Source organism: Chiroxiphia lanceolata, chromosome 5, assembly GCF_009829145.1.
Source record: "Chiroxiphia lanceolata isolate bChiLan1 chromosome 5, bChiLan1.pri, whole genome shotgun sequence".
NCBI classification, from domain to species: Eukaryota; Metazoa; Chordata; class Aves; order Passeriformes; family Pipridae; genus Chiroxiphia; species Chiroxiphia lanceolata.
In genome coordinates, this window is record NC_045641.1 from 61,240,316 (window position 1) to 61,255,047 (window position 14,732).

The following is a 14,732-nucleotide window of genomic DNA, read 5'->3' on the forward strand; positions in this document are numbered from 1 at the left end:
AGAGAGAGACCTATTCCTACAAAGCAAGGGTGGGGAGCACACTTCTCTGTGGGGGTGCTGCCAGTCTTTTCAGGCATCCTTTGGTACAGTCCCCGTCCCTGTTATCCCAGCTGCAGGATATTATAGGATTCCCCTCGCTTTTAACAGGGCCAGATGGCAGTGGACCACATGCAGAATCCATCCTTACACCCCTGGAATGAGCTGGAAAACAGACTAGTTTGGGAGTCCTCTCATTTTAGATCTTGTTCTGCTTCTTAATGCTTTAGCCCTTTTGGAGGACTGAGATTATGGACTGCAAAAAGCTGCTGATGTTTTTTATCAAGGTACTGATAGCTTGCACTGTTCCTTTAGACTTTCAGAAGGATGTCTTCTCAGTAGTTATTAAAGTCTGTCTTTTGGGGAACTGTCCTTGCATGAGATAAACTGACCTTTTACTTCAGATCAGCAATGACATCTTGTCTTGGCCTCTAATAAGATCAGAGCATATGAATTTCATGTTTTCAGAACGGCTGTCACCTCCTTGGAAACCTCAGATAATTGTAAGGCTCTCGCTTCTGCTTTATTTTGCATTTTACTATTATTCTGTCCCTCAGATAGCTGTGCCTGCCCCTCCCATTTGTTCCTCTTTCCCTCCCAACACAATTAGCTCTACATTTTCATTAACAAGATCATTATATTAAATGCTCACGGTCAGTTGTCAGTACTAACTGTCTGGGTTGGGCCTTTGCAGGTTACTGGTTTAATTTGCATTTATCTGCACGAGCCTTCCTCCTGAAGGGAAGGACCAATGGATGGCTCAGTCTCTTTCCAGGCAGACCAACTTTAGGATATGTGGCAGGAGACAAAGATATGTGGCTGGTTTTGTGGTGGGCCTTGAGATGGTCATTTTGAAAAGCAAGAAAAAGAACCCCAGCAAAACACTTCTGCTTACTACCCAGAATCTCTTTTTGTCTCTATATTCCTCTTTCCTGTCATAACAAACACTGAGGATAAGGAGAGTCCTTGGTTATCCATAAAGCTTGAGGGCAAGGCAAACAGAAAGCAGAATCCTACCTTATGTTTGAGCACAAGGCAAAGGTTCCCTACTTCATGTCCAGAGTGGGAAATATGAAAGGATGTGCTCCCCTCCCTGCTCCATTCCATAAATGGCAGCCTCACATCCAGTGCAGCAGGATCCCTAGACCTGTTGCTGTGGCCAGGGTCATGTTCCTCTCTTCCTAACTTCTCCCAAGGTCACATTATCTTCCTCTACTTCCAAAGGAGTTAGTATTGGAAAGATTCCAGAGGTGATTTACACTTCTCACATCTGTCAGACCAGGCTTTCACTTTTACCTAGATCACTCCCTGTAAATTACGTAATGTTACAAAAAAGGAAGAAGAAGAAAGCAGACAATATGACATGACTCTGTGAGCTGAGGCTCATGCCTCAGTCTCCCTTTGACTACAAAATCAATTTGCACTTAAACTCAGATCTCGTCTGAGCTCAGTCCTTCATCCTGTGTGTACTGACCCAACAAGGCATGCTGAGGGGCAAGTGGTATCTATCTGGCTGGGGATGAGGATGCAGTCAGTAAACTTGTCCTTCAGTTCTGCTAATAAGCTCATACTCCCCATATGAATGATGCAGTGAATATTCTGTTAATTCAGGCCTGACTTAACCAACACTTCACCTTTTTTTGGCTCTTCCACGTGTGCACACACATATAAACACTACAGTCTGCACCTGCCCTTTGCCTTGTGAAGTGCCAGCAATGTAGGGTTTAGCTCCTAGTACAGCCAAAACACCAATGAGTGTAGTTTGAGTTCATCCTTCTTTTTCTTCAATCCCATCTTCCACGATCATCTTCACACTGTCCCCCTTGTCCTCTGTCAGTCACTCGCTGCAACCACATCATCTAACATTCTCCTGTAGCACATTAGTGAAAGCCCAGTTTCAGAGGAAGAGTAAGGGGATTACCAGAAAGTATATGTTCAGGACTACAGCAGAGAAATGGCCACACATACCTGCTTTGCTGAAGCCAGTTGAGATGGCACTTCAGCTGTGTGTATGTATTTATGTATTTACATGTGCGTTTGTTGTTGCCAACTCAGGTAAACCCTCCTGCTTGCTCTTAACATCTTGTCTCAACATTTAAAATTCAGATTTTTTTACCTTTCAAAACTGGCTGATACCTGAAAAACTCAGATATCAGAACAAAATGCACTTTGGGATTCAGAGTGCTCTTTAAAAGACACAAACTCAGAACAAGCCCAGCCTCCACTAACTTATATGGAAGCTGTTGTTTCTCACTAGCTGCTATAATCAAGCCACCATTTTCTGCATTTAAAAATTAAATTTTATTCCCTTTTTCTGAATGATTTATCCTTTCCCTGGGAGTATTTCCTAAGGTGACTAAGGAGGGAAGAAGCATTCTGAGACAAGAGATAATGCTTGACATTAACAGAGTGGTGCTGAGCAGGAAAGTAGGAACACACATTGCTAGAATATTGTATTTGCAGAGATGAACTTGCCCTAAAGGCCATCAAAAGTGGGTCTGCAAGGGAAGGGCACCTGCAGGCTCCATCTTGTATGACTGGCACTCTGGAAAGAGATACAATCATGTTACAGCTGTGACGAGGGTCCTAGTGCTGGTGTTTCAGCCATCCATGCCCGAAGAGGAACCTTCTGTTGAAATCATGGGCACGGCATTGCCCTGAAAGCAATTCAGCTAATTCAGTGTTAGAAGTTCCCTTGACAGTCATTAACCCTAATCAGTATAGGAACAGGGCTAACAAAAAGCCACCAAGAAGTCAATTAGCAAAAAATGCCATCTCGTTTCTGTGTCTTTCAGATCGAAATGCTAGAGCACAAATACGGCGGTCACCTGGTGTCTCGCAGGGCAGCTTGCACCATCCAAACCGCCTTCCGGCAGTACCAGCTCAGCAAGAACTTTGAGAAGATCCGCAACTCGCTGCTGGAGAGCCGCATGCCGCGCCGCATCTCCCTGAGGAAAGTCCGCGTCCAGAACTCGGAGAGCTTCTCCGCGGAGAAAGCCCTGGTGGAGGGATACAACTTCGTCGGCATCCCATTGGTGAGGTCCCCGTCCTTGCCCGCCACCATCAGTGGGGCCCTGACTGAGCTGGAGGACTCCTTCACAGAACAAGTTCAGTCCCTGGCCAAGTCTATTGATGATGCCCTCAGCAGCTGGAGCCTGAAGACCATGTGCTCCCTGCAAGATGGGGGCTCATACCAGATAAGGGAGACCTTCAGTGCTAGCTCAATGCAGCCAAACCAAGACTTAGAAGCTGAGCTGCAGGACAAGGAGAAGGAGGAAGGTCTCCTGCCAGATACTCTACCCAAAAGCAGCAGCACTCTCATGATGGCTTTTCGAGATGTCACAGTCCAGATTGACAACAAGAACATCTCTGTCTCGTCATCTACCTCGGTGTCCATGGCAAACTGCCTCAGCAGCAATGACCAGGCTGGGCTCTCTCAAGCTATCAAGGCTGAAGAAAGCCCAGGAGAAGGGGAGGGAGAAGCCAGTGAACCACCAGCTGCCCCAGAGAGCTTACCTGAGTCCAGAGCTCTCCAGAATAGCCACACTTTCACCGAGGTGGATGTCAGTACTAATGGCACAGGAGACAGCAGTGCTGAGACTGATCAGATGGCAGTGCAGAAGCTCCAATTTGATGCTGGCAATGAGGCGGGGCAAAGCAAAGGCTCTGAGTCTGAAAATGCAGATAACTCAGAGCAGCTGAGCAGCAGCAGCACCTCCACTTCAGCCAAGTCAGCCTCTGAGGTGTCCTCGAAAGAAGCACTGCAGGCCATGATCCTCAGCCTCCCCAGGTACCACTGCGAGAACCCCGCGAGCTGCAAGTCCCCCACGCTCTCCACAGACACCATGAGGAAGCGCCTCTACCGCATTGGACTGAACCTCTTCAATATGTAAGTGACTCTTCCTCTGTCGGGTTTCCCAGCCTATTTCAGGCCTCACGGGAGCAGGTGATGGCAGACTCTTGGTCTAGATCCATCTCTGGGGAAGTCCTTTCATATTCAAGGGCATGACCATCTGGATATGCAATGAAGGACACAGCTTGGCTGCCCAGAAGTTTCTTCCCTACACTCTCACAAGTGCTGTCCTGATCTTTTATCTAACAGAGGAACAAGCCCACTGCTCCATGACTAGTACCCATGCTCTCAGAATTTACTGTACCTTCAGTCCCAGTTGCCATCCATTTGGCATCCACCAGCTGAGCCTGGGATCTAGGCTCCTGCTCCACTATGTGGAAAGGAACAAACATAGCTGGCATGGTAATCCCAGCCCTGGTTCCTTAACATGGGGCAATTACAAATAAAGAGAGAGAGAGAAGGAGAGCTGAGCTTAGCTAGCCCAGCGTGAGTCATGATGACAAAATTACATCTCTGGCTGTCATTTACCTTCAGATATCTGGGTAGATTTTCACCTTACAGACCAGGTTTAGTCATCTCAGTCTCTTACACATTGGAGTTCGATATCCTATGAGAAGGCTGTAGGTGTGAAAGCAAAAGCAGAGCAGCCCAGAGGTTACCACAAGAAGAGGTTAACTCATGGGGTCACATATAGCCTATTGTGGATTGGCAGAAAGCAGCTGAGTTCCTATAAGGACCTTTAGATTTGCTTGTTGCTTTTAGATGAGACTTTTCTCATCTAAGAAAGCCATGAGAAATACTGGGGTTTGCTTCATGATCACACTCTTATCTTATGCTGTCTTGGTTTCCATTTGAGTCACCTAATGGTGAGGATGTAATGTACCCAGACTAAAAGAATGTTTTACCACACATTAGCATGGACCTTTTGGTCAGACTGGGGACTGATGATTATGCAGTCCTAGGCAGAAGTTTTGAACAGATGAAGGGGAAATGCACAGCATTTATATACATGTAGTATGAAGGCTGTGGAGTCCACAAGGCAGGAACCGAGAAGAGAGATTTTTAGGGCTGGGTTCAGAGCCCATCCAGAACTGAAGTAATGTTAGATTAGACAGATCTGGGACTCTTACAGAGGATGATGTATTACTAGTTCTGAGATCAGGTTCGAGGACAGGAGTGAGGAAACTGACCTGTTAGCTCTGGGGAGTGCAGGTTTTTTTATTCTCTGATCGGTGTCTGAGTGGACACGTGGCTCCCCTTGTGACACCGTAGTTCACCTCCACCCAAGGGGCTAGGAAGGCTGTTGACCTCTCTGCAGACATTTGGTTGATGATTTCCCTGTCAGTGTCTAGGAAGGAGCCAGTTTACCCTTGTGGAGTTTGCAATGTGGGCACAATGACCCATGGGGCATGGAGCTGAGGTTGTGCGTGTGCACATCCTGGACCAGCAGCTGGAAGCCTGCAGTTGCCAGCAGCATAGTCTATCTGGCCTTGTGCTGCGTTTTTGGGAAGCAGCACTCTGGCTTGGAGCAGCCCCTGGGAACACATCGATGCTGTGCTGCGGTGGCACTTTCCCCGTCCCCACTGCACAGTGAGGGGGTGAAATCCCTGGAACGGAGAGTGCTTCATTCTGCAGCACTGCTGTAATAGCTCAGTGTGTGTGGGCAGCTGGCTGCGTGGGCAGAGGGAAAGCCAGCAGGACGTGAGGAATCCCGCAGCATTTGCTGGCTGTGCTTAACACCCCTGCAACAGTAAGAAGAATAGCAGAGACCAGGCTCAGGAGAGATGGAAGTGGAGTTGCTTGCTACACATCTGGGTAAAAACTGCATGCTGCAGTACATGGGATACATCTGCAGGTGTTCAGTGGCGGAGATGTTGTACTGCTATCAGGATTTTGTGTGGAACAAATTGAATCCCGGGAAGAAGTGATGAAAGACTGCTGTTACTGAAAGAGTAGTGCGTGCAAGTATATTTGAGTTATAGTCTAGGCAGTGCAGCGGGGCTGTCATAGCTGGACTGTTTTATTCTGCATCCTCTGCGTTGTGTGTGCCATCTCTACTGAGATCTGCACATCCATGCCAGTACATGAGCTGCATTTTTCTGGCCGTATTCAGCTCCCAACTCCTATGGAGTAAATCCAAAGTCAGTCTAGTGGCTTTGGAGTCACACTGGTGTAGCTGAGTTCATCCTCGTTTGTGAACACTGTATTGTCCCTTGCCAAATACCAAAGTGTGCAGGTGGATGTGCATTTTATGAATCCCTGTTGCTTAGCTTGACTCTTGTCCTGACCATATCACCTCTGCACTTAGCAGGGAACTTTACCTGTGCTCTTTAAAGGTGAACCAGGAGGTCTGTGTGATAATGAAGAAGCTGTACTGTTGCTTTTCTGTGAAGAAGGCCTGGGTTTTTCCGTATCAGATCTTGCAGCTTTCCCATTCATACATTGATTGTTCTCACAGCCACTCTCCCCAGGGATGCCACACTGCCCAGGATATTTTCTTTTGACATTACACAGTAAGCAGAACTATTTCAAGCTCATCCACTTTTTGTCTGCCCATCAGGCTTCTGCAAGGAGCAGGCCATTCTGCTGAATGCTGGTCCCCATATAGCTAGACATATGTTGCTCACCCACATACTTCACCACCTGACAGTGTCACAGTCTGTGCCTGTGCATATCATGCATTCACGTGCTCCAAAATATCATCCTATCCTTTCCCCACCCCAGGAAACAGCCTGAGCAAACTCATTCCTTGAGCCTTGACAAAGAACCCTGAATTTGGGTTAATGATGGAAGTATGGCATCCTTTCATGAGGTGACACTCTTACCTCTCCCCACTCACCAGCTCAGAGAACCCAAGGAATGTGGCAATCTCCCTGGCATTGCACTCATTCACCTCAGCAAGAGTGCACCTTGACAGAGACCCTTCAGCGTGGCAGATTGAAATATAAGAAAACCTCCTGCACAATACACATGTACAATTCATTCTTGTCTGTCCTGTGGGACAGGCACCACATAGGCTTGCAGCCACTCCCAGGATACATAGAAGCACGTGTGCTTATAGGAGGCATGAGGAGCAAGCCAAAACACGTAGACACACAGGCTCTGACAAACATGTAGGGTGCAAAAGAAATCTGCAGGTACAGGTCATACATACACACAAACGTGCGCTTGTTGAGACATGCACTACCCCCCACGTGGGAAGGGTAACCCCTGGTATTGATACAGGCTGGGGGATGAACGGATTCAGAGCAGCCCTGTTGAGAAGGACATGGGGGTGCTGGTGGATGAGAGGCTGGACACGACCTGGTAATGTGCTCTCGCAGCCCAGAAAGCCAGTTGTATCCTGGGCTGCATCAAAAGCAGTGTGGGCAGCAGGCTGAGAGAGGAGATTCTGTCCCTTTACTCCACTCTTGTAAGGCCCTACATGGAGTGCTGCATACAGCTCTGGGGTCCCCAGAAGGACATGGACCTGTTGGAGTGAGTACAGAGGAGGGCACAATGATGATCAAAGGGTTGGAGCACCTCTCCTACGAGGAAAGGCTGAGAGAGTTGGGGTTGTTCAGCCTGGACAACAGAAGGAAGACTTTTGTTCTCCAGGACAAGACTTTACTGTGTCCAGTCAGTACTTGAAGGGGGCTTGTAAGAAAGATGGGGACAGATGTTTTAGCGGGGCCTATGGCAATAGAACAAAGGGTAATGGTTTTAAGCTGAAGGAGGGTCAATTTAGATTAGATATTAGGGAAAAGTTTTTTACAATGAGGGTGGCAAAACACTGAAACAGGTTGCCCAGAGAGGTGGTAGAGTCCCTACCCCTGGAGACATTCAAGATCAGGTTGGAGGGAGCTCTGAGCAACCTGATCTAGTTGTAAATCCCTACAACTGCAGGAGGATTGGACTGGATGGCCTTTAAAGGTCCCTTCTAACCCAAACCATTCTATATTTCTGTATCTAGTACTATCAAGCAGAAAATGACTCCCACAGCCAGGCAATTGGGCCCACTCAACACTAGACCTGTTCTCAGAGGGGCACTCACAACTACAGAGGGAGAAAAACCCTCTGTCTGGGAGCTGCACAAAGCTCCCTCCCACCTATGACAAAGTGTGCTCCTGGTGCCTTCTCTCACACACAGAGATTTCTGCCTGAGGGTGAATCAATAGAGAAGGGCAGAACAGCTAAGGATGGGGAAAGTGGAGGAAGAGACAAGCAAATCTGAGTATGGGATTTCTGTTCAGGCAGCGAGCACCAAGCTCAGGTGAGGAAGGTAGAAAGCGTCACTCAACACTGAGCACTGAAAATGTATGAAAAAGAGAATTATTTTTTTAACAAAAAAAGTGTCCACTTTTCATTATCCCCCTTTGAGTCTTGATCCTCATTTACCCAGAGACCATGGCAAAAATATCTCCTAAGTTTCTTCACAGACACATTTTTATCTTTGCCTTTGTCTGCCTTACAGAAGGTGCAACCCCAGCTCCCCTAAAGCAAAGGGTGACGTGCCCAGCTCTCACCTCTGGTCCTTGGGGACATCTCTCTGTGGGTTACATTTGGAATAACTGAATGTAGTGACACTTCCAGAGTTGTCTGTGTGGGACACAGTGGGATGGGGATGATACAAGAGCCTTTGACTCTGGAGCAGATGGATGGCAGAAGAGAGTCACTGATGAGGCATGGTATAATGCAGCAGGATCCTTTGTGGCAGTGGGATGGCACTTGTGATTACCAGCTGACTGCAGGTGCTGTAAGTGACACAGCAGGTCCTATGCCACCATTTTGTCCACAGCACCAACTGGGTGGGACGCTGCAAGTCACTTTTCTTCATCCCAGCCAGTCCCATTCCTGCCACAGGCATGAACTCATAGGAGCCCAGGCACATACCAAGGGCTGCATTGTTGGAAGCCATGAGTGGATCCAGAGGCAATAATGCCTCAGAGAGATCATGCAAACTCACCATGTGTCTGTCCTTCCCTTTCAGAAACCCAGACAAGGGGATCCAGTTCCTGATCTCCCGAGGCTTCATCCCGGACACCCCCATTGGGGTGGCACACTTTCTGCTCCAGCGGAAGGGCCTCAGCCGCCAGATGATCGGGGAATTCCTGGGAAACAGCAAGAAGCAGTTCAACAGAGATGTCTTGGAGTAAGTGTGGAAACCTATTCCTCTCCTTCCTGCACTTTAGAGGAGTTGCCAGCCCACTGTTCTCCTGGCTGCATCAGCAAGCACTCTGTTGTCCTCCATGCCCCTCCATTTCCACTCTGCAGGAACCTCACCATTCCTGCTCCCTAACTGGCACCCCTCAACACATTTCCCAGTGTTGTGTTTAATATCATCAGCCCTTTCATTTCAGTCTTTCCTCAGAAGGCCTGTGATCATCTAGCAGGAGCTCAGCACTGTCAGGGGTTAGGACTAGTGATGCTGGGAGGTTTTGGGTCTGGGAAACTCTGTGGCTGGTGTCTCACCCCACCCAAATAAAGCACCTCTGATGCTTTCTGGGAAGAACTAAGAGAGGCAGAGGAGGAAAAATATCTGCTCCTTGACCAGCAGGGAGAAGTGAATGCTGGCTACACAACTGGTTCTCTTTCTGTCCAGGTTGGAGATGAGTATCCTTTTCAGTTTGTCCAGTTGCATTACAGGGATAATGAGAAGTGGGTTGAGAAGGCCTGCATGAGGAGGCATGCTACTAAGGGTTTGTCATTGCCACTGCAGTCACAGAGCACTGAGGAACATCCCCACTCCAAAATCTCCAATGAGCTGAACTGTCCTTTTTCAGAACAAGATCTCAGATTTCCCCCCTGCTTCTGTTCAGTCACTGTCTTTGCTGGGTTGTTATCTTCAATTCTCCCCTGGTCACACAAACCCTGTGTCTCTCAGCCACTTCTCTCCCTCCAAGTCTAGTTCATTCAGAGACACACTTCAAGGGATGACCAGAACTCAGCTGGGTCTTTTCTTTTATTATGCAGAAGCAGGGTTCTTAGGTGGGAAATCCTTTGCATTGAGTCCTTCATTATATTCTCCCATTCTCCAAAATGTTCTCTCACTTGAATTTTGCAGTGGTTTCTCTTGAACCAAACCATATAGAAGCCCCAAATCCAATGCACACACAACTTCTATTCCAGAAAAAGACTGGAGGATGACAAAGTTCAAGAGCCAAATCTATGTCCAAATTTCAAAATTCATTCCCACTGCAATTGTTGTTGCTTATTGCTCCAGGTACCTGACCTTTAGTTCATCTCTTTTTTAATATACTGTATGGGTATTGATTTGGCCGGCAACAAGACACATGTTCTCTCCAGTCTCTTCATGCTGAGAGCCACAATTAAAAGTAATTGCCTCTTTTTCTCCGGCAAGCAGTGTGTGGACTGCTTCCCCTGACAGATAATCTGCTGAAGTCCAAACCCAGCCTCTGCAGGGACAGGGAAATATTGCAATAGCAATATGCTGTTGCTAGCTTGTAGTCCTAAATTTGGCATCATCCCTGCAAATGACCAGGTTCTTCTGCCTCACACGGGACTACAAACTCTGTGTCAGCAGCTCCTGAGAACAGTCCCTATTGCAAAGCTTGGTATCTGCCTCCCAGCCCCAAGGCCTGGGAGCTGCTGTGTCGTGGTTGCCTGTCTTGTTTCTCCATATGGCCTAGGGGCCACTGAAGCCAGGGGCCCTACTCCATCATGCTCATTAACCTGAGTTTCCACTTCACCTCTCATTGTACCACTGCAAATGTTTATGAAAGAGTGACCTTGCCACCCTTTTTACCTTGCCGTCCTTTGTAGAAAGCAAGGCTCAAAGATGAGGACTGAGCTACTGAGGCTGTGGACATATCTTGCACATGGACTGTGTGTGTCTGAATGTATATCAAGAAACTGAGTCTGAATTCAGGGTTCAAACCCATGTCTGATCTCTCCAGGCAACGGATGATATACTTGCACTAACAGTCTGTGCTGCCAGCCCCTCTTCGCAATAAATGGCTGATTCGTCTTCCTTGAAGGCAAAGATAAAAGTAGACTTAAAATATACACAAAATTTCTAAAACAGGAAAGAAAGAACACGCACATTCAGCTGGTTGTGGCTGTGCTGTTTGAAGGTACTTTCTTCCTGTGTCAGTTCTGAGCTTGAGGGAGCAATGTTTGGTGGTTTTTGCAAGCAAATTTTCCTCAGCTGCTTGTGAGGGCTGGCTGGGCAATGGCTGCGCACCTGAGAGTGTGACATACATGGAAACAATTGAGAAAGTATGGACAAGAGAAATTCTGGCTCGGGATTATCATCCTGGATATTTTCCCTGTCCATGCTGCAGGAAGAAGAGGGCTGGCAGTGTAATATAGTGTGCTGGCATTTGCAGTGCACTAAAGCTCAAGGTCTGGTCACAACTTCTGAGCTGTTTCTATGGGAACAAGAGGCAGATCAAAGACCTTTTGGCATCTTAGAACTGGTTCTCATTCCCCATCCAACTCCATCAAACTAGCTCGGGAACGCTGACTCAAGTTGGGAGAACAGTCTCCTCAAGGGCTGTCTTGCAGTCCCCGCATCTACCCACACTTAGAAAGCCAATGTTAAGGTATGTGGCATTCTCTGGAGACCATGTTGAAGCAACAATACCCCCTACAGTAGCCTTTGCACAATCTGCCCAATAGCATAGCCATTGTTGTGTCTCAAATTGGTGGAAGAAGAACAGGCACTGTTAGTCCTGGCAAGGTCAGATGTCCAGGCAGGGTGACCATGAGCACACAGCAGTTCTTGGACAGGCTTGACCACCTGCATGAGCAAGCTTGCATGCAGTCAGGGGTATCTGTGCTCTTTCACATCCCAAACCTGACCCTGGAGCCTCCTCTACCTCCCCAAAGCAATTTCAATTATTGATGCCACTTGCTGTGTTAGTTTAGCTTTCGCTCGATGTGAAAACTTATGTTGCAATTGTGTATTGTAAGCAATGTTTCTATTGCAGCCAGGTTAAATTAACCCAGCTGCATGAATAAATAATAGGACAACTTTTAAAACATCTGCAAAAGTGTCAGACTCCCTTGTGCATTTGAAGGCGGGGCAGAGCTGCCCAGGTTACAGACTCCAGACTCAGCTGTAAAGCCCAGCCATAAGTCTATACTCTGCAAACCTCTCTTGGCTCCCACAGATATTGAAGCTGTGCTGGCTGACAGACAAGCCAACCTCTGTCTGTTCCTGCTGTCACAACGGAGCTCAGGAGTGCAGAGTGGCATTTGGCACTGTGAAGACAGTCCCACTTTACTGCCCACCTAGTAAATGCAAAGCTCCAGAGAAGAGCCACGCTCGATGCATAGCCTTTTATGTACATGGGCAGAGTTTAGGCGATGGGAAGCATTTTATGAGGTTTGGAGAGCTCTGGTAGGCTGCTTTGCCTTCCCACACCTTCGTGCCCACTGTCTAAATGCCCTGAAATTATAGTCTCCCTTCCATCTTCCCACTCTTATCTTTCAACCTTTAACTGATTGGAACTCAGAAAAGGTGTCTGGATAACTCACAAGTAATTATACACACTAGTCAAGGGAGAGGGCAGGGGATTTTCAACAGTTTCTGACTATCATTGACACATACACTTTGATAACACTAACCTGCTCAGTTTTGTCTCTTTAGGAAGATGCACTATGTAATTTTCTCTTGTAGAAAAGGCTTCAATCTTTAAAATAAGGATTTATCTCAAGTGTTGTTGGCCACCACCAAATTTAGTGTTTTCTATCAATTTACGAGTTCCTTTCATCAGAGGCATGGATCCCTCAAGAGTGTTGTTTTTCTCAGTGTGCTGGTTTAAGCTGGACATCTAGCTTTTAGGCATTTTGTGTTACAGGGCATAAATCCCATCTGTAACCTATTTTAAGCATCCCACTGAACAACCACTCACTGCAATCAGCATCCCACAGAAGGATCCAGCCTCTTCTCTTGGGAATCTGCTTCTACAACCTGTCCTGCAGCCAGCTGGGAGGAGTCACTGGGGACCTATCTCAGGGTTTCAATGTCTAGCAGTCCAGGAAATACAGCTGGAAAGAGGTAGACCAGGTCATTAAAGCACCTATGTGGCAGCGAGCAGTTTTAATCAAATCTATTTGGCAAGTACTGCAGAAAAATAACTTTGTTACTTTAAAAAAGACAATCCCAAGGCATTAAAACATATTTTTAATATGAGACACATCATCATTCTTGCATCCTTTATTCATTCTCTGTTTATCTGTTGCTTTTGTTGTCCTTCATTCATACTTCCCTTCGCTTTAGTTCATTCTTCCCCTCCACCTGTTTTTGGCTCAGGAATTGCTTCCTTTTATCCATTCTTGTTTATTCATGAACAAGAGGAGAAAATGGGCAGGGACTCAAGCAGAGGAGATGTTGTGCTGAGTCGGGGGCTGGTTGATGTTAGACTGTGAGTTGCTGTTGGACAGCCTCCCCCTGTGGGTGAGCAGCTTTCCTGTCTGTCAAGCCTGTATTGTCTTTTCTTTCTCTCATGGAAAAGTCAGGGACAGAAAAGCTGCTCTTAGGACTGTAAGTGCAGAGCTGGGAGCCCAGCAAAGACTGTCTCTCAAAGAAGTGTTAGATTCCTCTTGGACTGGCATAATGAACTTGTCAGGTTAGCCCAAACTAGCCTTCTTTCCCCTTCTCACTGAGGACATTGCAGAGGATCAATAAGGAGCGTGCGTCACAGGAGGGTTTGAGCAGCACGGTGTTGCAGCTTGTGCTGAGGAGCAATAGATAATGATGTGATGGAAACAGGACAGAGGGAAGAATGTGTTAGGCAGTTCTGGCCTCCTGCTGCAAGCAGAGCTGTAGCACAGATCAAACGTAAGCAAGAACTGCTTTCCCATGTCAGGCTTGTGAAGGCTGAAGGTGCAGCTTGAACCTGCCTAGGTCCATGGGAAAACAGTAGTTTCCTTTGTTCCCCAAGGGAATGTTCCCAATGTCCCTTGGAGGGGAAGGTGTAGGCTGGGCAGAACCCTCCCCTGCATGGTCAACATGTCTGATGTGGGAACAGCTCTGTACTTGTGAGGCAGCTTCGGTGCAAGGCATGGTACACTAGGCAGTTCCTTGCTTAGGAAGGAGTAGGTGCCCAAGTAGCCATGTGAGACACCAACAACCATGGGAGGGCAAGTGGGCATGAATCAGCCCCAGAAAAAAGCAGGCAATACGTGTCATGTAGCATCCTCCTGAAAGAGAAGACTGATGCAGGCCATGGTCTTCGTTGTAGAGACTATCCTTGCACAAGAGGGCACAGGGGGCAGGATTGGGACACATGCCTGTGCCCACTGGTGCAAGAAATCAGTGAGTACTGCTAAGTTTTTATTCAGTTAGCACATGCAGGGCAGCCTCCTCACATGGAGCTGAGCCCTTCCTCTACAATTCACCCAAATCCTGGCTCACTTGCAGGAAGCCTGTAGAATTAGGGAAGCTAAGAAAAGGGATGATTTTTTATTAATATCTTTGTGCCTTGTGATTTTAAACTTTCCACCTGGCTGCCTCCCCCATTGCTCCCTCCCTGAGTGTAGGCTGTAGGTTCATTACAGACACTTTTAGTTTCATCCCAGCTCCTGCTGCATTGTCACCTGAGCGGAAAAGCTGGAAAATAGGTCATTACACTTGGGTGAGCAGATCCCAGCCCCACATGATACAGCTGCTTCCTGCCTTCACTGAACCCTTTTGCCACAGGCTTTTTTGCCATGCTTAGCCCTGTGCTAAGTCCTCACAGCTCTGAAGCCATTATGTCCACCCCCTTTGGGTGGAATGCCCTGTAGCCTAGGAGGCAGCATGGCTACCACAGAGATAATAGCTGGGCAAAATAATCCATCTAGAAGCCCACTCTTTGGTCCTGGCAGCTGGCATGGAACAGTCTGCAGTTGTGAG

At 47.5% G+C, this 14,732-nt stretch overlaps 1 protein-coding gene across 7 annotated transcripts in view; it reads left to right on the plus strand.

The window, feature by feature from the left end:
• Window positions 1–14,732, plus strand: part of IQSEC3 (IQ motif and Sec7 domain ArfGEF 3) — a 101,605-nt gene that overhangs the window by 65,221 nt on the left and 21,652 nt on the right. For all 7 annotated transcript variants that reach the window (XM_032688447.1, XM_032688450.1, XM_032688449.1 and 4 more), the window contains exons 4-5: window positions 2,832–3,925; window positions 8,859–9,020. In XM_032688447.1, the coding sequence (XP_032544338.1) occupies window positions 2,832–3,925; window positions 8,859–9,020 (1,256 nt within the window). The remainder of the gene's footprint in view (window positions 1–2,831; window positions 3,926–8,858; window positions 9,021–14,732) is intronic.